Consider the following 26,005-nt stretch of genomic DNA (forward strand, 5'->3'; position numbering starts at 1 on the left):
CGCAGAAGCAGAGATGACTGCTTTCAGAGGTGCTAAAGGTGTGGGGGAGGGACTTCCCTGGTGGCGCAGTGGTTAGGAATCCGCCTGCCAATGCAGGGGACACGGGTTCGAGCCCTGGCCCGGGATGATTCCACATGCCACGGAGCAATGAAGCTCGCGCGCCACAACTACTGGGCCTGCGCTCTAGAGCCCGTGTGCCACAACTATTGAGCCCGTGTACCTAGAGCCCGAGCTCCGCAGCAAGAAGCCCGCGCACCGCAACGAAGAGTAGCCCCCGCTTGCCGCAACTGGAGAAAGCCTGCGCACAGCAACAAAGACCCAACGCAGCCAAGAAAAAAAAATGCGGGGGAGACAGGACCGTCTCCTAATTCATGTGGTGAATGAAGTTCGCCAGCCCTTGTCTAATTCTTTTGTCAGCCTCCCTCAAGGAATCAGAAGTAAACTGACTCCCCTTCGTATCTCTTTTCCGCAAGAACCAGAGCCGGAGAAGGGCGCAGTTGACCCCAGAACGACAGGGTCTGGACACCGCGGAGCCACTTACATGCAGGCTTTCTTACATGGTAAATCCTATGGGAAGCAGGATCTGGGGCTGGGTACAGCCCAAGAGGAGCCGACTGTCAATTAAACTGACTTTGCTGGTGGGAATGGACGGTGGGCGCCGCTGACCCGCTAGTGGTCCAAGGGTCACCTGTACAGTCAACTCCAGACTTCGCTCAACATTGTTGGGTGCCGGCAGGGCACCAGTCCCAGGCCGTGGCTGATACACACTTGACCCTGGACAAAAGGTGCAAGGCAAGCATAGTCACCACGCCCGGGACAAAGTACACTTTTTTCTGTATTTTATATCCCTTCAGGAGGCAGCCACATGCCTACGTGCCTGGAAGGGACAGAGAAACAGGTAACTCCACTTCTCCATGTAAAGGAATCTGACACAGCGTCCTGTCTCCATCCTCAGAGGGCTCTAAGGAAACACCCGGACAGGGACTTGTTCTCAGGACAGGGCTGTGACGGGGGTCAGGCAGGCCAGCACCTCGGCGTTGTAACCGGACACTGAGCCACCCAGTAGGTGCGCCTAACGACCAACTGCAACCACCGACAAGTGGGTAGACTGCTATGCTAGCTTACCAACGGAAAGGTGCACACAGACGCCTGTTTAAAAAAATGAAAACAGCAGTTGTTTTACAAGAGGGATGGAGCACAAACCAGAAAACCGTGGACGGAACTTAAGCTGCTAACCTGACACACAACTCCCGGCGAGCCCGCATGCCCTCGGGATAGGGGGCCCTCGCCACGCAGGAGGCGCGGATTCGGATCGCGCGGGCCGCGCCCCCCGCCCCCAAGCGGGTTCGCCGGGTGACAGCCTCGGGCCGGAGCGCGCGAGACCCCCCGCCGCGCCGGCCCCTCCGGCTGACCCAGACCCGGGCCCCTCGGCGCCTCCGAGCGCCCATCCCTGGGGCTAGAACGTGAGAGAACACCCTTGTGCGGACCCCCGGCCCGACAGCTCTGCGTCCGCTCGCAGCGCCAAGCGTCACTGTCCCCGCTGGGGCCGCATCACCGAACTCCGCCCGCAGCCGCACCGCTCCGCAGCCGGGCCGCGGCGCGGGCGAAACGGAGCCGCGCCCCGTAGTGCGCCCCCGCCCGCGGCCGGGCCGGCCGGGTCCCGGGAAGGCGCCGGGGCCACCGCAGCCGCGCCGCCAGCCCCCCGGGCGACAGCGCCCGCGCCCCGCCGCCACCCTCCAGGCCGTGCGGGCTCGAGCCCTACCTGCCGACTACTGCCACCCCGCCGGGCGCCGAGGACGCTGGGGACGCCATAGCCCGCGCGGTGCCCAAGCCCACAGCTGCAGCGCGCGCCACCCGGACACTGGCTCCGCCCGCCCCAGAGCCGCGACAGGGCCCGGGAGCCTGGCCCGTGGGTGGGGCGCGGGCGGAGCCTCCACCTCTCCACGCCCCGCGGGCGCGCAGGGCTCGGGGCCCGGCAGGCGGGGCGCTTAGCACAGCGTCGGGTGACGGGGGCCGTCTGGCCCATCGCGGGCGCGCGGAGCATCCACCTCCCCTCGCCCCGGAGCGCGCACGGGAGGAGCTGCCGGGAGGACCACGTGGACTGGACGCCCGGTGGCAGAGCAGCCACTTCGGACTCCAGTAACTCACTTTGTTTTGGCCATTTCCCAACGGCGCCCCTAAAGTCGGTGCACGGGGAGAGGACACCTCCAGACCAGCACAAGGCGTGACCGCTAAAGGACCCCGCAAAATTATCTCTAGAATCCCCTTCCCGTGTGAAGACATAAGCACCACTTCCGTCCACACCAGCTCAAGGCCTTAAGCTGAGGACGGTTAGTGCTGAGTTCACACTGGTAGTTCGTTTCTGGGAAGACCCCGCCTTTCTCCGCAGATGAGGCCGAGGCCCAGGAGCCTTGGGACAGCAGGCAGAAAAGCTGGGGGGAGGGGGGAGGGGCAAACTGGAAGGCTGTGGAGCCCGCCGCAGCCAGGCTGTGTTTCCTCCTACCGAAGGCCTAGATGGTTTCTGCTCCAGGAGAAGGAAACGTCACCGCGCCACCCCTGGCTCTTTTTGGAAACAGACCGGAGGAAAGGGCATCACATGTCCCGTGACAACACTATCCACACAGCACAAACGGGGGCACACCAGTCATCCGGGTCAAGACGATTAGGCAGCTGTCGTGCGGAAACGCGTGACACTGAGACTCGGGTGACGCACGCAGCCCTTCCTCTGTCTTCCCCGGTCAGGAGCGAAAAGAGGAATGTCAGAGCCAGAGCAATTTCACAAGTTATCGATAAACATTTGAAAAGGCACTCAACTCACTTAAGAGAAGAGAATGAAAAGTGACACAACAAAGATGTCGTCTTTCGCCCATCAGACTGGCTGAAATTATGAAGACTGATAACGTCCCCAAGTCGGCAATGAAGTCTTCCAGAGGCACACCTCTTTCCTGCACAAATGCTAGTGGTACGTAGTTGGGAGAGCTTCAGGTGCACCTGGTGCTGAGGGTACCAGACTGCAAGGCTTCCCCAGCCCAGATCCGAGAGGTTTCCGTAGCCACACAGGCAGCAAGCCGGTCAAGGTGCGTGCAGAGTGCGCACCCTGCAGGGCGCGCTCCCGGGGTGGCAGCAGCTGGGCTGTTCGCTGCTCTGCAGTGCTAGCTAGCTCTTTGCTAAGAAGGTGCTGGTCCCTAGACTCGTGGCAGTTACGGGAGTCGTGAAAAAAGGCAAAACTCGAAAACAGTGCTCAGCCTTTGTTTTTCAGCGAGCCGTTATAGGGGCAGCGCACGGCCCAGGCAGCAAGGGCGGCCCTGGAGATTACACTCAGCATCTCAGCATCAGATGCCAGAGCTCTGAACTGTGTCTGTGAGCATCTGTGCTTCATCTCCATTTAGTTTGTGCCTCCCTTAGCAAGACGTGTCCTAAGGTAACTGCTCCTTTGATTTACCCATTTCGGCCTATGAAAGAACTCATAGGAACACTCAACTTCCAGATAGCAGGAAACTCAGACCTGTGATTCAAGTTACATGTGACTCGAGAAAAGACTAATCTACTCTGTAAGGATAGGAGATGAGTGGCTGTCTGGGCCTGGGAGTGCAGGGCATGATGCCTCAGGAGGGGCACAAGGGAAATTTTGCATCGATAGAAGTATTCTGTATCTTGATTATGGTGATCGTTACACAGGTGTATACATTTTCAAAACTCATTGAAATATACACTTAAATGAGTGTATGATATTATATGTAAGTTATACATATATACCTCAATAAAGTTGATTTTGGGGGGAGTAGGATTTTGGATGATTTATATCCTTTGAGAATAAATGTTTGGTTCACCGCACCCCTCTCCCACCTAGGGGAAGAAACACCACACAAAACCTTGATCAGCTGAGATGCTGGATGAGGGTACACTTGCAACACGTAGTTGGAAAAAGAAGTCATAAATATTATGTTCTGACCAGTAGCAGAGGTGGTGCATGTTGCAGCCATTCATTTTTTCTTATCTTTATCTGTGTGTGTGTGTGTGTGTGTGTGTGTGTGTGTATGTGTGTTACCTAATTTCTTTTGCCTCCCTCCTCCTTTTCCCTTATTATTTTATGTAAGGGCTGTTGGTAGTGTGTAACGTTATAATTTAGTCATTAGGTCACAGAATCCTCAGGTGAGACTTAAACAAATTAGACATGGACACCAAGAGTGTTGCCCAGAGATGGGTGCCATGACTCTTAGGTCTTTCTTCCCTTTGGGGCGAGAGGGTTAGGGCCTCTCTGTGGGAGAAAGAACTGCATCTTCTTAGGAGAAAGCATGGCCTTCACTGTTGTGACATAAAAGGTCAACCATGTTTAGAAGTGTGTTTAGACTGTGCCAGTTATTATTAAACTGCTGTCTCTCTGCTCCACATTCACCCTTATACACGTGTTCTGTTGTGTGACCCTGACGCTGGCTTCCTGTGACGGTCCACCAGCGGGGGGCTGGAGACAAAACACAGGGCAGGTCAGCTTGCTGATCCTCCTAGTGTCGCCCTAACAATCGCCCGGGTGACCTCCGCTGGTTCCTCCTCCAGCTTTGTGACCCCCCAGGCACAGCCTCTCACACCCCTCAGAGGCTCCACTCTCCCCCAGGCCCCTCCTCTGCTAGTCCCCAAATCTTCCTGCATCCCTGAGTCCCAGGAGTAGCCGCCCTCCTGACGTTCTGTGCTTTGCAGTCCAAGAATGACAGAACAAATTCTCCATATTAAAGTCTCTGTTGAGTGAGATAGATAGATAGATCGATAGATACTCTGCTGAAATATTTGGGTGGTTTCTGTGTTTCAGACTGGAATTTTGACTTGTATAAATGTTGACAGCTGGTGTTTATCAATCAATTCTATTGGAACCCAGGTCATCTGAAATCCATATGAATCTGTAGAGAGGTTTTCATATGTACTTCCTGGTGATAGTTTAAATGTGTAATCTCTGACATGTTTTCCCCTCTTTTAATTAGCTTAATTGAAATTGATCTTGATACACCTTGGTTATAGATTTCTGAGTTTCTTTTTTTTTCTCTTTTTTTGGCCATGCCACGCAGCATGAGGGATCTTAGTTCCCCAACTAGGGGTTGAACCCATGCTCCCTGCAATGGAGGCGGGGAATCTTAACCACTGGACTGCCAGGGAAGTCCCATGAGATTCTAATCTATCTTTGGAAATTCAACTTGGGTAGCCTGAGACTCAAGTATGAGAGGAAGGTCCGTGGTTCAGAAGAGGAAGCTGTTAACTTGATGAAGTTAAAACTGCATCCAGCCCATGAAAACACATAGATTCTAACATCATTAGAAATGGAGTATTATTCACTGGAATGGGTTTGCACCGCCAAGGTTTCCTTTTTACAGATCTTGCACATATAACCAAGTATTCAGCCACTGAAAATGGGCCAGATGATGGCTAAGGTAAATTTGGGACACGTTTCAGAGGCTGAATTCCTTGTGTATTTCCACTCATTTCTAGGATGAAACCACCTCAATGGCAGTTTCTCTCTCTCTTTTTTTTTGCGGTACGCGGGCCTCTCACTGTTGTGGCCTCTCCTGTTGCGGAGCACAGGCTCCAGACCTGCAGGCTCAGCGGCCATGGCTCACGGGCCCAGCCGCTCCGCGGCATGTGGGATCTTCCTGGACCGGGGCACGAACCCGTGTCCCCTGCATCAGCAGGCAGACTCTCAACCACTGCGCCACCAGGGAAGCCCTCTTTTTAAAATTATTATTTATTTATTTATTATTTCTTTTTGGCTGCATTGGGTCTTCATTGCTGCGTGCGGGCTCTAGGTGCGGGGGCTTAGCAGTTGTGGTGCAGGGGCTTAGTTGCTCCATGGCATGTGGGATCTTCCCGGACCAGGGCTTGAACCCGTGTCCCCTGCATTGGCAGGTGGATTCTTAACCACTGCACCACCAGGGAAGTCCTATTTGTAGACTTTTTAATGATGGCCACTCTGCCTGGTGTGAGGTGGTACCTCATTGTAGTTTTGATGTGCATTTCTCTAATAATTAGTGATGTTGAGCATCTTTTCATGCACCTACTGTCCATCAAGAAAATCTTGAACTTCATTTTGTCGTTTTATATTTCACACCAATATCATATTGCTATTCTTAACTTTTTTTTTTGTATTCTAGACAAATCAAATAAATATGTTGATTTCGTTTAGCAGGAAGATTTCGCCATAAAATAAGGTATAATTACAGAAACAAAGAGTTTAAAGAGGAATGCTGTGATGTTAGAATTGAATTGAAAATATCAGTAAGAACTCACACCTTAAAAAAAAAAAAGGTATTTTCCAGCTCTGCTCGCTGAAACAGCCCAGGCTTAACAATACCCAGTATCTCAAATCTGATCTGAACCCCAGATGCCCAAATCTTGGTCTGTAATGCCATTTTCACTAAAAGGAAGCAGGACTCCATGGAGAAATTGTTGATGTGTGTTTGGTGCAGGATGGGTACCAGGTTGGCTTGTGTGCCCAGAGGCCAGAAAGCGTTCAGATACCAATGGGACAACATCGGTGGACCTAGCACTCAGCCTAGAGGGTCGTTAGCAACGAGAAGATCCACTTGGGATATCTGGTCAAATGCTCTGCTCTTAAGTGACCCCAATTTACTTTTAAGACTCGGATTATTGAAATTTTTTTAATATTTTAGTTTCATTGGAGTATAGTTGACTTACAATGTTGTGTTAGTTTCAGGTGTTCAGCAGTGATTCTGCTATACATATACATATATTCATTCTTGTTTAGATTCTTATCTCATATAGGTTATCTACAGAATACTGAGTACAGCTCCCTGTGCTATACAGCGGGTCCTTGTTGGTTATCTATCTTATATATAGTAGTGTGTGTGTGTTCATCCCAAGGTCCTGATTTATCCCTCCCCCTAAAATATTTCTTGAGAAGTAAGTATATAAAGGTTTAAGAGAATAAAGGCCATGGTATTTATGTTTTTGAGTTAAGAAAGGATCTGTGCATACATGGTAATGCTTAGTGTTCGAGAATTTGGGTCTCAGGGACTGCTGTAACTACTGTAACTGCTATAAAAATGTGTATTTTGGGGGAGGAACCAAAGACTGAAGACAGCTTGTATTTTAGGGGGGAGACTTTTGAGGAGATAGAAACATGTACCTCAGAACTAAAGGGTTCCTCTCTATTTTCATAAAGCACATTTATACCCACGGTCCCATGAGGTCTAGGAAAGCTTAAATTACACTATACTATTCATACTATATAACACATATAATATATTGATATTATTATTTTAATAAAGAGTCGGCATTTTGGAAGCTAGAATTTCGAAATATATCCCTGATAATTCTTTTTCCTTTCCTCTACCTATTAAACTTCATTTGTTCATTTTCGCCAGTAATAGAGGGCTGATTTTCTACAGGACCTAGAGCAAGTGATAAGCCATTTCACACCTTTCTGTAAGTAAGAAAAAGGCACTTTTTCCTCAAGACACTATATTCCCACCCCCAGAAAATTGTCATACTATACTGATGTTTTCGAACAAGATACTTTACTGCCATCTTCTGGAAAATTGTTTTTATTATTATAAGCAGCAAATCTATGAAACCTATTATGTGAATAACCCTTCCTTAGATGTAGCCCCCTTCTGCAGCCCAAAACCTGTACAACCATATATGACAGAGGCTGTGATGAGTATAATATCGTCTAGGGAATCCGTGTGCTTGAATGTAACTGTGTCCAGATAGATCGTAGCTCCTTGTCAGAAACTCAGCATTTCATAACCATTATAGTCACTATGGCTTCTGCCCAGATGATTTCTCTCTCTCTCTCTCTCTCTCTCTCTTTTTTTTTTTTTTTGGCGCAGCCCCTTGTGGGATCTTAGTTCCCCAACCAGGGATTGAACCCGAGCCCTCAGCAGTGAGAGCATAAAGCCCTAACCACTAGACCACCAGGGAATTCCCTCCAGATGATTTCTGAATTCACTCAGAGAAGATGTCACTCAAGGATTTCATCTCTGCCTGGGCTCGGGATCCTGGGGGTGGCAGAAGGCTCAGGGTGAGAAACCAAGACAGAAGGTAAGGGGCTCAGTCAACCAGCAGGGGGTCTCAGTTAAGCAAGCAGGACAGGTAGGACCCTCACCCTGCGGGACCTTGACTTTCTTTTCTGGGGTTGTAGAGAAAGTACTTAGATCTCCCTTTCAAAGTCCTTGCTGGATAGAGACACATTTGCAATAAAAAAGAGAGATTTTTCTTGCCTTTTGATGCAGTTCAACAATGTTATATACAAGCCACCTCAAAAAGACAAAACCTAACATCTTCCCAAACCACCCCCACGTGCCCCTGGAATTAAACAAACCCACTCAAACACGAACCGAATGAATGTGGTGACTAACAGTGTTTCAGTGAAGTGATATCTAGTTCTTCATACGGAGAATTTTGAAGAGCACATGTAAATACAACAATAATTCATTTCTCGGAAATTCCCTGGCGGCCCAGTGGTTAGAACTCGGCACTTCCACTGCAGGGGGCACAGGTTCAGTCCCTGGCTGGGGAACTAAGATCCCGCAAGACAGTCGGCATGGCCAAAAAAATAAAAAACAAAAACAATAATTCATTTCTCAACATTCTGTATTGAATTATTATAGATATTTAGAAGTATTTATCTCACACATATTTAAAAAAATACTATCAGGTCACTAACGATTCTTTAGATCCTGCTTTGGCGCTTGCAAACAACTATTGTTTATTCCAACTGTTTTCAGGTGCGGCCAAGTGAGTTTAATGTTCTCTGCGTCCTCCCAGCACTGCCCGTAGACCCTTGTGTGATGATGGAAAGGTTCTGCACATGGGTCTCTGACACACACCTGTGGAACGCAGCTAATGAGACTAGGGGACTAAACTTTATAGTTGATTTAAATTGAGGGCTTCCCTGGTGACGCAGTGCTTAAGAATCCGCCTGCTAATGCAGGGGACACAGGTGCGAGCCCTGGTCCAGGAAGATCCCACATGCTGCGGAGCAGCTAAGCCCATGTGCCACAACTACTGAGCCTGTGTGCTTAGAGCCCACGAACCACAACTACTGAGCCCGTGTGCCACAACGACTGAAGCCCTCGCGCCTAGAGCCCGTGCTCTGCAACAAGAGAAGCCACCACAATGAGAAGCCCATGCACTACAACGAAGACCCAACGCAGCCAAAAATAAAACAAATTAAAATTATATTGAATTGATTTAAACTTTATTTTAAATAGTTACCAGCAGCTAATGGTTACCATATTAGACAGTGCAGCTTCCAAACGTTTTTCCATCTGCCAGGAATGCCTTATTTCTGGCTTATCCATTGGTGAAACTCTTACAGTTGAATGAATGAATGAACAAATGAACAAATGTTACTGTTAGACCCTGAATATAGCTGACACAGAGCAATAAAAATACTTAATGCTGACAGTAGAAAGCACTGAATTTCACTGTTTCATGAAGCCCCAGCACCTAGAGCCCATGCTCCACAAAAGAAAAGCCACCAAGACGAGAAGCCTATGCACCGCAAGGAAGAGTAGCCCTGCTTGCTGCAACTAGAGAAAGCCCGCACGCAGCAGTGAAGACCCAATGCAGCGAAAAATGAATAAATAAATAAATTTATTTTTTAAAAAAAGATGAGAAAAAAATTTCACTCTACATTTTCAGGCTAATTTGCTTTTAGCTTTTGGGGCAAAAAAAAAAAAAGCCATGATAATTTAAAATATTTAACAGGCAGTCGTTGCATTTCATGGTATTTTTCTGGGCAGAAGAGGTGAAAGGTTTTCACAGTGCCTAATAAATTACTTATTAGATAAACCAAGTGTTGCCAAGCTGGGGTGGGAATCCAGTGGTGGTAACACCTATGGTGTACTTGAGTAAACTTTGACGAATAAACAGTAATCTATAAAACTGTGTTATGAGCTCTGATAGTGGTAGATCCACCGTACACCAGGTGTTAGGGATCGAATCGTGTCCCCCAAATTCAAATGTGGAAGCCCTGACCCCCAGGACCTCAGAATGTGACAGTATTTGGAGACGGGGGATTAAATTAAAAGGAGGCCTTGTGGGTGGGTCTTCATCCAATGTGACTCATGTCCTCATAAGAGGAGAGGATTAGGACACACAGGGTGTCATGCCCAGAGGGAGACCATGTGAAGGGGTAGCAGAGAGCGGCCAGACCAAGGAGAGGCCTCAGAAGAAACCACGCCTGCCCACACCTTGATCTTGAAGTTTACCCTCCAGCGCACTGGGAAGTAAATTTCTGTTTTTAAGCCACCTAGTATGCGGTACTTTGTTACGGCTGTCCTAGCAAACTAGTACTCAGCGACTAGGGAAGGCCTTCTGGACAGAGGTGGCCAGGCTAAGAGGACAGTAGGAAAGATCATTTTAGGAAAAGAGAATAGTGTGCTGTGAAGGCCTGGGGGTGAGGAAGACTTGAAAGCAAGTATGGCCGGGGCACGACGTGCCGGCGAGGAGGCCAAGGGGAGGGGTGGTGTCGTGGACGTTTGTCCATGGACATTGTTGGCTGCCCAGCATCTGACACCCTCCGTATTTTAGGAGGATCCCAAAATGGGTGGGAAGAAGCTTCGGGGAGCAGACACCCTCCATCTGAGCTCCCTGGAAGCCAGAACACGGCCTTTGACTGACACACAGCAAGCTGGCATTCCCATCTGGGGCTCAGGAGGCAGACAAAGGGCAGGGTGGTTAGAAATGGTTCCCAGTGGCTATGATGGAACCAGGGTCCAGTGGTAAAGTGGTACGTGCCAGAGCACAGCTGTGTGACAGCGTGTCCACCGGCAAGAAGGCCTCGAGGTATTGAGATGGCAGGGCCACAGCAGCAGGCTAAGCAGGGCGACCAACTGCTCCTGGTTTGCCTGTGCAAACGGCGAGGGTTGGTCATGACTTCGGCAGCTCGCTCCCGTGAGACGACTTTGGCTGGGTCTTGCCTGCCTGAGCTGCTGTTGCTTTTCCAAACTTTGTTCCTCAATCTCTCTGACAATTCTGAGTTACCCAACATCGTTCCAAAAAATTCCTTTTCTGCTTCAGTTAGCAAGAATTGATTTTTCTTGGCTGCAACAGATTCCTGTGTCCTGACCCCTGAAGAGCCTTGTAAGGCACAACATGGAGTTTAGACTTTGTCCAGAGGTCAAGGCCAGTGGGGAGAGAGGGCCAAAAGGTCCTGAGCAGAGAACGAGGTGATCAGATCTTCACTGAAGGGTGACCACTTTGGCTGCAGTGTGGAAAATAGACTGAGTGACAGCAAGAGAGAAGATGCAAGAGTGCTGAGGAGGCGGTGAGAAGAGCCCGGAGTGAAGGAAACCAGGCGATAAGAGCACCCGCGAGGCCCCCTTTTAACTTAATCCCTCTTTAAAGGCCCCGTCTCCAAATACTGTCACAGTCTGAGGTCCTGGGGGCCAGGGCTTCCACATTTGAATTTGGGGGCGACAATTCGATCCCTAACACCTGGTGTACGTGAGGTCCTGTGGATCTACCACTATCAGAGCTCATAACATAGTTTTTTTTTGTTTGTTTTTTTGTGGTACGCGGGCCTCTCACTGCTGTGGCCTCTCCCATTGCGGAGCGCAGGCTCAGCAGCCATGGCTCACGGGCCCAGTTGCTCCGCGGCATGTGGGATCCTCCCGAACCGGGGCACAAACTTGTGTCCCCTGCATCGGCAGGCGGACTCTCAAACACTGCGCTACCAGAGAAGCCCCATAACATAGTTTTATAGTTACTGTTTATTCGTAAAAGTTTACTCAAGTACACCATAGGTGTTACCACCACTGGATTCCCACCCCAGCTTGGCAACACTCGGTTTATCTAATAAGTAATTTATTAGGCACTGTGAAAACCTTTCACCTCTTCTGCCCAGAAAAACACCACAAAATGCAGTGATTGCCTGCTGCCTAGCCCTCCAGGTTGGAAGTGATGGAAACAAGAATCTCTGTTCTCTCTGGAGCTTGTATTTTAGTAATATGAGCTATGTGACCTTAACATTTTGTCTGCCGATGTAGGCATGTGCTTAATAAATAGTAGCTTCAGTTACAGCACGTAGGATCTTTAGTTGTGGCATATGAGCTCTTACTTGTGGCGTGCGGGATCTAGTTCCCCGACCAGGGCTCGAACCCCGGGCCCCCCTGCATTAGGAGTGTGCCTTGCCACAACTAAAGATCCCGCATGCGGCAAGGAAGGTCCCGCACGCCACAACTATGACCCGATGGAACCAAGTAAATAAATAAATATATTTTAAAAATAGTAGCTTCATTACAACATTTAAAATGAAGGGGGCTTCCCTGGTGGCACAGTGGTTAAGAATCCGCCCGCCAATGCAGGAGACACGGGTTTGAGCCCTGGTCCGGGAAGATCCCACACGCCGCGGAGCAACTAAGCCCGTGTGCCACAACTACTGAGCCTGAGCTCTAGAGCCTGCGTGCCATGACTATTAAGCCCGCGTGCCACAACTACTGAAGCCCATGCGCCTAGAGCCCGTGCTCTGCGACAAGAGAAGTCACTGCAATGAGAAGCCTGTGCACCCCAACGAAGAGTAGCCCCCGCTCACCGCAACTAGAGAAAGCCTGCGCACAGCAACAAAGACCCAACGCAGCCAAAAATAAATAAATAAAAAAGATCCTGCATGCTCCAGCTAACAGCCCAAATAAATAAATAAATAAATATATTTTTTAACAGTCGAGGGAGCTGCAAATTTACAGCCTGGAGATCTAAACAGATAATGAAAATGGTTTCCATATATCGAAGTGCAGTGATTTGAAGGGCTCTACGGTGTTCAGGAATTAATTCACAAAACATGTAGTGAACAGCTACTTTGAGCCAGGCTGGGTGGCTAGATACTCTCAAGAGCCGTGTAAGACTTGACCAGGTCTCCAAGCTGACAAGCTAACAGGGTGTCCTGACAGCTGGCAGAAACACCTGGTCCGAGACAGAGGACCTTATTGTCACAGCCCAGCAAGCAGCCTGAGCTTCACACCCCCTCTGCCCACACACCTCCCCAGTCCCACACGGGTAGCGCAGGCGGCTGCTGCACGCACAGTGAGTTTGTGTCACAGCGGAGGGGCCCTAAACTTTGGAAACCTCAGTTTTTTACGATGAACTGCAGGCCAGCACGATGCTCACACATCATCCCTAATACGCCCGAGAGCATAAGTCGCCTTTTGCACTGGAGGGAGACAACATCTCAGTCTTCCAAAACTCACTAATTACACTGGTGTCTTCAGACGCCTCCCCGCCAATTTATCTTGAAAATTTAAGACAAACTTTAATGATGTGAACCGGTTATTAACTTCATCCCTCGTTCTCTTCCTTAGCGTCACTCAGGCTGGGCGCCAAAGCCGCTCAGGCCCCTCCCCGCCCTCCAGGCTCGGCCCCGCCCACCTGTCTCGCCCCCGCCCCCTCGCGGAGCACTGTGGGAGCGGCTTCCTTGGATCCGCGCGTGGCAACGCCCCGGCTGCGCAGCTCTCCGCCGAGTTCCGGAAAGGCCGCGGCAACCTCGCAGCCTTCGCGGTCTCCGTGCTCCCCTCGCCGCGAGGTAGGAGAGGGCCCCGGGCGGTGCGGGTGCCCGCCGCCCTCCGGGGGGGCTGTGGGGGGTCGCGGGGGCTCTGCCCCTCCCCCGCCGCCGGCCCGTGCGCCCCCGCCCGCAGCCCGCGCGCGGCCCTTGAGCCCCTGACCCAGCGTTCGTGACGGGAAGCGCAGAAATCCCCGGGAAGGCTCGGCGGGTGAGGGAGGCACGAGCTCGGGCCCCGTCTCGCGGAGGTGGGCATTCTCGGGCCGGAGTCAGTCCGCTCCACTGGGCGGCCGGGCTGTCCGGTGCGGCCCCCGGGGGGCGGGAGGCCGCCGGTGGGGACGGGGGCGGGGCCCCGGGGAGGCGGGGTGGGGGGCGCTTCCCGCGCTCAGTCCAGACGGCGGGAGCCCGGGAGCTGCCTTGGCAGCAGAACCCGGGAAACCCGGGCTGTGGCGGACCTCCGCCGCCTTAGCTGTTCCCTGGGTGCTTCAGCTTTCCCCACCGCACCCTACCCTCCGCGTCGGTCAGCCCGAGTCTCTCTCACATCTGAACTTTTTTGGTCCGGGGACAGCCCAGAAGAAAGGCTCTCCAGTTGTAAAAGTTGCTTGTTGTTCCGAGAGACGTGTAAGCTAAATTGACTTGAGTGGGACTTGTAATTAGGTGGTTTCTGTTGAACACAGTGGTCCTCACAGTGTGGTCCCCGGAGCAGCAGCAGGAGCAACGCTTGGGAACTTGTTAGAAATCCACGTTCCAAGGGGTGGAGGGGGATGCTGGCGACTCCCACCTGAGACTTGGTGAATCAGAAACCGGTGTGGGGGAGTGGCAGTCTGATTTTAACAAGCCCTTGGGTTTCTTCCGTTTTTTCAAAATTACTTTGCCTATCAGTTTAGCATAGATTTGTTTGTTGTTATTTTGGCCGCGCGGCATAGCACGTGGGATCCTATTTCCTGGACCAGGGATGAACCCAGGTCCCCTGCAGTGGAAGCGTGGAGTCCCAACCACTGGACCGCCAGGGAAGTCCCAGCCCTTGGGTTTCTGACACACGCTGACCTTTGAGAACCACTGGTGTCCCATTACCTGACCTAAAGCTTTTAAGTTAAAATATTTTGTATGTCTTCTACCACTGACAATATTTTGGGGGGCTATTTTGGCATGAACATTTCTATATGATTGACATTTGCTATCATAGTGAATTTTCATCTCCAAAAAGTAATGAGAAATTAACTCAAAAGACCTAAATCTAAGAGCTAAAGCCATAAAACTCTTAGAAGAAAACAGGTGTAAATCTTCTTGGCCTTGGATTAAGCAGTGGTTTTTTAGCTGTAACACCCAAAGCACAAACAACCAAAGAAAAACATGTGTGCATCATCAAAATTAAAAGCTTTTGTGCTTCCAAGGACACTGTCAGGAGGTGGAAAGAGTGCACAGAATGGGAGAAAATAGTTTCTAGTCATTTATCTGATAAGGTCTAGTATCAGGAACATATAAGGGATTCTTCTTTTTTGGCTCTGCCAAGCACTGAGTCCTAACCACTGGACTGCCAGAGAATTCCCCATAGTGCAGTAGTTTTTTTTTTGTTTTTGTTTGTTTGTTTGTTTTTTTGCGTTACACGGGCCTCTCACTGTTGTGGCCTCTCCCGGAGCACAGGCTCCGGACGCACAGGCCCAGGGGCCATGGCTCACGGGCCCAGCCGCTCTGCGGCATGTGGGATCCTCCCGGACCGGGGCACGAACCCGTGTCCCCTGCATCGGCAGGCGGACCCTCAACCACTGTGCCACCTGGGAAGCCCCAGTGCAGTAGTTTTTTAAAAAAATATTTATTTACTTTTATTTTTTGGCTGCATCGGGTCTTAGTTGTGGCATGCAGCATCTTTAGTTGCGGCATGCAGGATCTTCGTTGTGGTGCGTGGGATCTCTAGTTGTGGCTTGCGTGCTTCGTAGTTGCAGCACACAGGCTTAGTTGTCCTGCGGCAAAAGGGATATTAGTTCCCTCACCAGGGATTGAACCCAGGTCCCCTGCATTGGAAGGTGGATTCTTAACCACTGGACCACCTGGGAAGTCCTGCAGTAGCTATTCATAATGGTCAAAAGTGGAAACAATCCAAATGTCCATTATCAGACAAAATGTTGTATATCTTTATGATGGAATATTATTCAGCCATAAAAAGGAATAAAGTACTGATACATGCTATACCGTCGGTGACCCTTGAAAAAATGCTAAGTGAAAGAAACCAGACACAAAATGCCACATAGTGGATGATTCCTTTTTTATGGAATGTCCAGAATCGGCAAATCCTCTGAGACAGGAGGAGGGAGAAATGGAGAGTGACTGCTAAAGGGCCCCAGGGTTCTTCATGGGGCGATGAAATGTTCTGGAATTGGATAGTGGTGATGGCCACACAACCTTGTGGATATACTAAAAATCACTGAATGGTACTTAAAGGGTAAATTCTATGGTATGTGAATTATATCAAAAGATTAATTTTATTATTAAAGTAATGTTAAAATTTTATGAGTGGCCACATATATCTGGCATTTTACTGAGCAATAAGATTAAGCTGAAATTTTTGTAGGAATTTACTGACGTACTTAATATTGTACAGGCTTTAAAGATAATATGTATTTTGAGATACACAAAGTAATTCAGTACTACATTTCTTGGGTAACTGGACCCCCCTTCCCAAATTGCCAAAAATATTGACTCAGTTTGAATGAGTGGTCTTCTGGGAATTCGTCCCCAGTTCTCTGATAATTACCACATTTACAGTAGACGTGCATAATAATTACGTCTCTCCCATGCTTCTGTTTTACTTTGCTTTGACATCTGTTTCATCTTGTTTTGTACTTTTTTCACATTTTATTATGAAAATTTACTCTGCAAATCTACAGCAAATTTTAAAGAATTTTTCAGTGAACATCATGCCTGCTACATAGATTCTACCATTAACATTTTTCTGTACTTGCTTTATCACATCGATCCTTTTATCCATCTTATTTTTACACATTTCAAACTAAATTACAGATACTAAGTTTGCCCTTAAATAGTTGAGTGTGTATATTAATTATAGTTCAATATTTGTTTATAGTCTTTTCTTTCAAGAAAAAATTTATAAACAGTAAAAAACAGAAATCTCAAGTATGCATTTACTGAGTTTTCGCAAATGCATACGTCTGTGTAATCAAATCACCTGTCAAGATATAGAACAGTTATCACTTCAGAAAATTCTGTCATGCCCTTTTCCATTCAGTCCCTACCCCACACCTCTAAGAAGCAACTAGTGTTCTGATTGTTTTCTGCCATAGTTTTGCCTGTTAGATCTAGGACTTGAAACATACATTAGGTGCTGTTATGTGTGAGGCTTCTTTTACTCAGCATGACTGAGATTTTTATGTATTGTTATAAATGTCATCAGTGCACTGGTTTCTATTGCTGAGGAGTACTTCATTGCATTAAATATGCCACCTTTCGCTTATCCATTCTATTGATGGGTGTGGTCTGTTGCCAATTTTTGGATATTGTGAATAAAGCTCCTGTAAATACACTTAAACAGATCTTTTTATAGACATATATTTTCATTTCTCTTGGATAAATACTTTGGAGTGGAATTGCTGGGTCATAAGAGATACATGTTAATTTTATGAGACTGCCGGATTTTTTCCTAAAATTGTACCATTTTACACTACCACTAAACAACGTATGAGTATTCCGATTGCTCCATATGCTTGCTGACATTTTGTGTTGTTGGTCTCTTTAATTTAGCCCTGTGGTAGGTGTTCAGTGATTTCTGCCTTGCATTATAATTGACTGTTACATACCTTTCTTCACTTGATACTAAGCTCCTTGAAAATCAGTACAATCAGCTGTGTCTATCACTGTCCTTTTAATGTAGTGGGTGTGGAATAAATGTGAAACAAGTGCAATGAATGAATGTTTTGACACCTAGTTTTTTTTTTCTTCTTTTTTCTAAATTAATTTATTTTTGGCTGCGTTGGGTCTTCCTTGCTGCACGCGGGGTTTCTCTAGTTACAGCGAGCGGGGGCTACTCTTCCTTGCGGTGTGCGGGCTTCTCATTGTGGTGGTTTCTCTTGTTGCGGAGCACAGGCTCTAGGTGCGTGGGCTTCAGTAGTTGTGGCTCGTGGGCTCAGTAGTTGTGGCTCGTGGGCTCTAGAGCACAGGCTCAGTAGTTGTGGCACATGAGCTTAGTTGCTCTGAGGCATGTGGGATCTTCCCGGACCAGGGATCGAACCCGGGTCCCCTGCATTGGCAGGCGGATCCTTAACCACTGTGCTACCAGGGAAGCCCTGTTTCTATATCTCGCCTATTGTCAGTAATGATGCAATGAACGTAGTGGTGCAAATACCTTTTTGAGTTAGTGTTTTCATTTATTCAGATAAATACCCAGAAGTGGAATTGCTGGATCATACGGTAACTTTATTTTTAATTTTTTAGGAACCTGCATACTGTTTTCCACAGTGGCTACACCAGCTTACATTCCCACCAACAGTACATGAGGGTTCCGTTTTCTCAACATCCTCACCAGTGCTTATCTCTAGTCTTTATTTTTCTGGCTGCAACACACGGCTCATGTCATCTTAATTCCCTGACCAGGGAATCAAACCTGGGCCCTCTGCAGTGAGAGCATGGAGTCCTAACCACTGGACTGCCAAGGAATGACCATCTCTAGTCTTATTTATTTATTTAGGCTGTGTTGGGTCTTTTTTTTCTTTTCTTTTTAAAATTTATTTTTTATTTTTGGCTGTGTTGGGTCTTCGTTGCCACACCTGGGCTTTCTCTAGTTGCGGAGAGCAGCGGCTACTCTTGATTGCAGTGCACGGGCTATAGGCACACGGGCTTCAGTAGTTGTGGCTCGTGGGCTCTAGAGCGCAGGCTCAGTAGCTGTGGCGCACGGGCTTAGTTGCTCTGGGGCACGTGGGATCTTCCCGGACTAGGGATTGAACCCGTGTCCCTTGCATTGGCAGGCGGATTCTTAACCACTGCACCACCAGGGAAGTCCCAGTCTTTTTTATAATAACCAGTCTAACTCGTGTGAGCTGAAATCTCTTTTGATTTCATTTCCCTGATGATAGGTGATGTTGAGAATCTTTTCATGTACATATTGGCCATCTGTATGTCTTATTTGGAAAAATGTCTACTTAGGTCCTCTGCCCTTTTTTTTTAAGTAACTTTTTTTGACATTTTAAAAAAATTTTATTTATTTTTGGCTGTGTTGGGTCTTCATTGCTGCGCACAGGCTTTCTCTAGTTGCAGCGAGTGGGGGCTACTCTTCATCGTGGTGAGTGGGCTTCTCATTGCGGTGACTTCTCTTGTTGCAGAGCACGGGCTCTAGGCGTGCGGGCTTCAGTAGTTGTGGCACGCGGGCTCAGTAGTTGTGGCTCGTGGCCTCTAGAGAGCAGGCTCAGTAATTGTGGCACATGAGCTTAGTTGCTCTGAGGCATGTGGAATCTTCCTGGACCAGGGATCGAACCCGTGTCCCCTGCATTGGCAGGTGGATTCTTAACCACTGCGCCACCAGGGAGGTCCCCTCTGTCCATTTTTTAATTGAGTTTTTATTGTTGTTGTTGAGTTGCATTAGTTCTTTATATATTTTGGATATTAACCCCTCATCAGATATATGATTTGCAGATATTCAGTAGGTTGCCTTTTCATTTTGTTGATGGTTTCATTCGCTGTGCAGAAACTTTTAAGTTTGATACAGTCCCACTTATCTATTTTTAGTTTTGTTGCCATTGCTTTTGGTGTTAGATCCAAAAAAGATATCACCAAAACCGATGTCAAGGCACTTACTGTCTATGTTTACTTCTAGGAGTTTTATGGTTTCAGGTCCTTAATCCATTTTGAGTTGATTTTTGTTTATGGTGTAAGGTAGGGGCCCAGATTTGTTTTTTGCATGTGGCCGTCCAGTTTTCCCAGCACCATTTATTGAAGAGACTGTCCGTTCCTCATTGTATATTCTTGGCTCCTTTGTCATAAATCAGTTGACCATATATGTATGGGTTTTTTAGGGTCTCTCTGTTCTGTTCCATTGACCTTTGTGTCTGTTTTGATACGTAGTTTTAAGAATTTGAAATGAAAAAAAGTTTAAGCCATAAACACATGTAGAGATAAATTTGACCAGAAAGGTTGTTAAATAGGTATACTTTATTTCAATTAACAATTATTTCTTATTCGAAGAATATATTTACAGCAGTGATTTTTCATAGGTACAAATGATGGAAAATGTACACCTGGCCCCAGAGACAGATGAAGATGATCTTTATTCTGGTTATAATGACTACAATCCAACCTATGATACCGAGGTAAAAAAAAAAAAATTTGTTTTTTTTTTGTTTTTGTTTTTTTTACATTGGTGTTTGCTAACCAGCTGGTTCATGAAAATTTTGGATTTGAGGGTTCTGCCTTATCATGCTTTAGATTAAGTAAGTTGATTAAAAGCCTAGAAAAGTGCTATTACTGAAGACGGTACTTTCTACCAATAGTAATAATTGCAGCATAAAGATGTGAAAAAGTCTATGGGAAAGAATTAGGATCAATTATATACTTGTATTCTTCTGTACTAATTATCTGAATATGTAAGTTACAAGACTTAGATCACTTGAAGTACCTAAAGTCAGTTTTTTTTAATGCTCTAAATTTGAAATGTCATGTAGTTATTTTTCTTCTTTGAATTAAATTATACAAGTATTTTATAGAAAAATTAGAGAATAGAAATAAATATAAAGAAAAATTAAAATCATAGAAACTGTCTATGAAACCACCCAGAAGAGATAGACATTAACTTACGGTGCTTAACTCTAAATGTTTCCCTATGCACGTATGTATGTGTATATGTATACTGCATCTCTGTATGTTTTTGGATAAAATGGTATCATACTGTGTGTACTGTTTCGTAACCTGCTTTTTCCCTTTTATGAATATTCGCTTATGTCAACAAACCTATATCTGCTTAATATTTAGTAGTATAGTAATTACAGGATGAAGTTGTTACTAAGACAAATACTTGAATATTTTAAATCTGTTTACATTATTGTGAGAGTTATAGTTTCCAAATTGTAAAAGACAAAAACCAAAGAAAACTCTTTATAAAGTTATCTTTAATTAGCGTGTGAAAAAAAGTAAGGATGAAGGATGTGGGCGTTAATTTACTTGCTAATATTTAAGAATCAAATATTAGCATTTAGAGGACTTTAAACTAATTTAGGAAATCTCATTCTAGAGTTTTTCATATGGCTTTCAGTCATTTTTGAATTGTTTTTTCCTCTGGAGAAAAATGTTTGCCTGTGAATTTGAGACCTAGAGAGAAAGCAAGAAAAGAAAATAGAAATCATTCACTTACTCTATATGAAATAAAAATCTAGGAGAAAAAAAAAATCTGGGAGATACTGTTCATCATAGAAAATTTGAAAAATACATAAGATTGGAGAAAAAAATAAAATGACATGAATACTATTACCTGAAGATCACCTGTATTAGATATATCACCCGATGTTTTGCTGTATTCCCTTGTCTTTTAATATATTCAGGTTCTTCCGTCCCTGTATACAAACACTTATACATATACGGATATGATTACATAGACTAGTTTTTAAAAATTTGTATTAAAGCATGGGCATTTTCCTAAGCTAGTATAAATTATGAAAACCATTGACTCTCTCCCTTTCTCCCAGTCATAAAAGTTATATGTATAAAAAAAAAACTGTGCTCATTGTTGAAAAACAAAATTACCCATAATTTACCCAGCAGTCAGAAATGAGTACGGTTAACATTTTGTTGCTTTGTCTTTCGTTCATGCGTACACATACAATTTTCTTTTAGCATGTTTGGAATTCAACTAATGTTTACTTTTCTGTTTGCTTATTTACATTTGGCTACATCATAAACAAAGTTTCATGGTACTAAAAATTTAAATATAATTTTAATGGCTGCTTAATACCGACTATATACAGTTGATTATTTTCTGACTATAGGATAATTATTTATAGTTTTCTGCCCCTATTAGTAACAATAGCACAATGAGCAATTTTATGCATAAATAGTTTTCTCTGTTGTGATCAAACATTTCCTTGGGTAGAGTCCCACAAGTGGAATTAATGTATCGTCATGATCATTCTTAAAAACATCAGAGAAACTTCCTGACTCTTCAGGTCATCACGGTGTGGCTGCATTATTTAACTTGAAGCAAATCTTCAGAACATCATACACAGAAATAAATCACACAGTAAAAGAAAAAGTTTGGTTTACCCATGGTTTTCTTTTATTTTAATTAATTGGTATAAATTAATATATAACTGAATTACTTGAAATAGTTGCTAAGGTGTTCATAGATTATGCAAATTGTTAATCAAATCATGAACAAAGAAAAAAATGACAAAAATTGTGTTGATTTGGTATTTGTAACTGGAGAATTTGTTGACAGTTTTTAGTTTGTCATTGAGACTTCACTGAGCTGATTAATCAAATTTTACTAATAATTTAGGAATATTGGAAGGCTTTTCCTAAAAGATGTGCCAAGGTAGTATAATTATTTCAAAGGCAGCCCGTGGCTTTGTACTTCGTGTGAAACTTGCCTGGTTTCTATGGCCGAGACTTGTGTACTTACTTCATTTTATGTAGTTGATATGGAAGATTATGAAGATTATTTGAAGTAAAATTAAAGAAGAATCCTTGTACATAATCACATTTAAAGTACATTGTATTAGCATTTTGGTTATACAAACGTTTTACTTTAATTGTCTCCAAGGTTTTAAAAGCTAATTGATATCGACTCCATTTTTTGTGTATTGCTTGTGTTTGTTTTTTAATAATCAGCAAGTATGTTTCTGTGGGAAGTAGATTGCAGTAAATCAGAGGTGAGTGTGAGAACTGAGCACAGATGTATGGAGGGCTAGAGCCAAACCTGTGCTGCTGAAGAGACAGGGTACAAAGGCTGCTTAGACTGGCAGTTGGAGAGGCTTGGTGCTTTTGAGAGAGGCTACAATGGCATTTTGTCCAGGAAACTCGGAAACACTGGTATCTTGCACTTGACTAATGTTACTTTCCTCAGATTCCTCAGAGCGAATGTGAGCATAGGTCAGGAATCAGCAAAGCATAGTAACGTTTTATTTCAACGGAGGCTTTGGTTCCAAGTGGCATCACAGGTTGGACCCGCTGGAGCCTAGGCTGGCTCTAGTCTGAATTTCAGACTTTACCTCTCCCGTGAGATGAAAAGCCATTTTCACTTGGGCAAGCAGAGATGAAACCAGAGCAAGTGTTTGCCCCATTTCTGGGAGAGGATACAGCCTTTTCTGTCCTAAGGTTTTCTCAGGTAAGGCCATGGTCCAGAATATGAAAGAAGAGAGGGGAGGGAGAGAGGGAAAAAGGATGGGGGTGATTCTCTGTTCCTACTGCTCCAACTGCTTGGAAAAGAGAGACAGTAGAAAGGCCATATCCTTGCAGACTTGATCTTTTAACCACATGTGTTGATAGCAGCCATTTGAACAGTAGCCAGTGAAATGGCCTTAAACTTGACTGACATTGTCATTACTCCTCTTCCTGAGGGGGGAAGGGGCTTTGGCATTTTGTACAGTGTGAGGGGGATTTGAGGACGGGAGTCCTTGAGCCCTACCTGGATGTCAACAGATGGAGGACGATGGATTATAGAGGATCATGAACACCAAGCAGTCGAGGTTAAACATTTAAAAAATTGTCACTTCATGTTGGATGTGAAATCTGCCTTTTTGTTTTAGGAATTGGAGAATGACACAGCTTTTCAGCAAGCTGTGAAAACTAGTCACGGCAGAAGACCTCCAGTAAGTGAATTTTTTTTATCGTGGTAAAAAACACATACTTTACCATCTTAACTCTTCTTAAATGTACACGTTGGTAGTGTTAAATTAATTCCCATTGTTGTGAAACAGATCCCTGGAACTCTCTGTCTTCCCAAACTGAAACTCTGTCCCCATTAAACAACAACCCCCATCTCCCTCCGCCAGCCCCTGACCCCCACCCTTCTACTGTCTTTATGAATTTGACTATTCTGGGTACCACATATAAGTGGAATCAGACGGTTTTTGTCCTTTTGTGACTGGCTTATTTCATGTAGCATAATGTCCTCAAGGTTCATCCAGGGTATAGCCTGTGTCAGGATCTCCTCCCTTTTTAAGGCTGAATAACATTCCATTGTATGGATGGACCACATTTTGTTCCATGGACACTTGGGTTGCTTCCACCTCTTGGCTGTTGTGAATAGTGCTGCTACGAACATGAGTGTGCAAATATCTTGAGACCCTGTTTTCAATTCTTTGGATATGTACCCAGAAGTGGGATTGCTGGATCATATGGTAGTTCTATGTTTAATTGTTGGGGGAACCTCCATACTGTTTTCCATAGTGGTTACACCATTTTACAATCCCACCAACAGTGCACAAGGGTTCCAGTTTCTCTACAGCTTCACTAACACTTGTTATTTTCTATTCTTTTGATAGTAGCAATTTTAATGGGTAAGAGGTGATTCTCATTGTGGTTTTGACTTGCATTTCTCTGATCATTAGTGATGTTGACTGTCTTTTCTTACGCTCTTTGGCCATTTGTATATCATCTTTGAAGAAATGTCTGTTCAAGTATTTTGCCAATGTTTTAACTGGGTTATTTGATTTTTTTGTTGTTGAGTTGTAGGAATTCTTTATTGGGTATATGCTTTGCAGATATTTTCTCCCGTTCTATAGGTTGCTTTTTAAAAATTCTGTTGATCGGGTTTTTTGATGCACAGAAGTTTTTATATTTGATGTAGTCCCATTGGTCTGTTTTTGCTTTTGTTGCCTGTGTTTTTTGGTGTCATAGCTGAGAAATCATTACTAAGTCCAATGCCATGAAATTTTCCCCTATGTTTTTTTTCTAGGAGTTTTATAGTTTTAGGTCTTTTTACGTTTGGGCCTTTAATCCATTTTAAGTTCATTTTTGTACGTGATACAAGTTTAAGGGTCTGATTTCATTCTTTTGTGTGGATATCCAGTTTTCCCAGCACCATTTGGGAGAGACTGACCTTTCCACATTGTATGGTCTTGGCACCCTTGTTTAAGATCATTTGACCAATTTTTTAAAATTAATTAATTTATTTAAAAAATTATTTTATTTTTATTTATTTATTTATTTGGCTGTGTTGGGTCTTTGTCGCCGCACACGGGCTTTCTCTAGTTGCGGCGAGCGGGAGCTACTCTTCGTTGCAGCGTGCGGGCTTCTCATTGCGGTGGCTTCTCTTGTTGCGGAGCATGGGCTCTAGGCGCGCGGGCTTCAGTAGTTGTGGCGTGTGGGCTCAGTAGTTGTGGCTCGCGGGCTCTAGAGCGCAGGCTCAGTAGTTGTGGCTCGTGGGCTCAGTTGCTGCGCGGTTGTGGGATCTTCCTGGACCAGGGCTCAAACCCGTGTCCCCTGCGTTGGCAGACAGATTCTTAACCACTGTGCCACCGGGGAAGCCCCTGTCCTCACTTCTGACACCAGTTGCAAAACCACCTTCAGCGTCGGTCGTTTTCTGAAAGGACTCGCAGAACTCGCTGAAAGCTGGTATGCTTACGGTTTATTACAGGGGAAGGATACAGGTTAAATCTGCCCAGAGAAGAGAGACACAGGGCACAGTCTGGGAGGGTCCAAACATGGGGCTTCTGGTCATCCTTTCCCTGTGGAGCCCTGGGTAGCATTAACCTCCCAGCCGCTCTGAGTGGTGACGGTGCTGGGGAGGATTGCCAGCAAGGAAGCCCTCCCACCACTCTGGTGTCCAGAGTTTTCATGGAGCTCCATCACATACTGTCCTTATGGCTGCCCGTTAGTCTCCAGCCCCTCCTGGAGGTTCAGGCTCATAAGTCTGAAGTGTAGACTGTCTGGTGGCCAAAGCCCCCAGGCAAACAGGGGTGTGTCATACAGGACATTCCAGGGGCCTGCAGATCTCCTCCCAGTAGCAAAGGGCAAAGCCAGACCTCTCTTTGGGTGAAGTCAATTCTTGACTACACATTCCACAAGCTATATTTTAATTTTAAGTTTACCTTCATTATGGACAGAAAATTGTAGGCTAAGTTCTTGCACTTGGCTAATGACAAGGCCATAAGCTTTCTGAGGAGGCAGACCGTCAATTGTTCTCTCTTTGCCTGCTGTGGGTCCTCCACAGATCTTTATCACATGACTTAGTAAATAAGCAAACATTGTCTTCAGTTTAGGGATTCTGGGTATCAGACAGGTGGTAATGTCTCCAGGCTGGTCCTTCATCATATTTAGAAATGACTTCAGAGATCCTCACGTTATGATGAGGAAAACAAGCCTGGGGAGGCGAGGTCTCACGCTTACCTGTAACCAGGACAGAGCTCAGGTCTCCAGCCGCCTTGAATGATATTTTCATCACACCTTACATACTGTATTAAATGGGAAAAATTTGTGCAACTGTTATATGAAAGGGACTGGGCTCACTTAAGAGGGATAAAATTCCAGCTAGCTCTAGAGGAACTTAAGGAGGAGAATAAAATG

At 45.8% G+C, this 26,005-nt stretch overlaps 2 protein-coding genes across 8 annotated transcripts in view; one reads left to right on the forward strand and one right to left on the reverse strand.

Annotated features, from left to right (window-relative positions):
- Positions 1-1,857, reverse strand: part of CRYL1 (crystallin lambda 1) — a 73,117-nt gene extending 71,260 nt beyond the window's left edge. Inside the window, exon 1 of the mRNA XM_065895970.1 lies at positions 1,763-1,857. Coding sequence (XP_065752042.1) covers positions 1,763-1,812 — 50 coding nt within the window. The 5' untranslated portion in view covers positions 1,813-1,857. The remainder of the gene's footprint in view (positions 1-1,762) is intronic.
- A 17,871-nt stretch (positions 1,858-19,728) lies between these two features.
- IFT88 (intraflagellar transport 88) overlaps positions 19,729-26,005 on the forward strand; it is a 65,257-nt gene continuing 58,980 nt past the window's right edge. For all 7 annotated transcript variants that reach the window (XM_065895820.1, XM_065895823.1, XM_065895822.1 and 4 more), the window contains exons 1-2: positions 19,729-19,818; positions 23,245-23,307. In XM_065895820.1, the coding sequence (XP_065751892.1) occupies positions 19,729-19,818; positions 23,245-23,307 (153 nt within the window). The remainder of the gene's footprint in view (positions 19,819-23,244; positions 23,308-26,005) is intronic.

This window comes from Phocoena phocoena, chromosome 18 (assembly GCF_963924675.1).
Source record: "Phocoena phocoena chromosome 18, mPhoPho1.1, whole genome shotgun sequence".
NCBI lineage: Eukaryota > Metazoa > Chordata > Mammalia > Artiodactyla > Phocoenidae > Phocoena > Phocoena phocoena.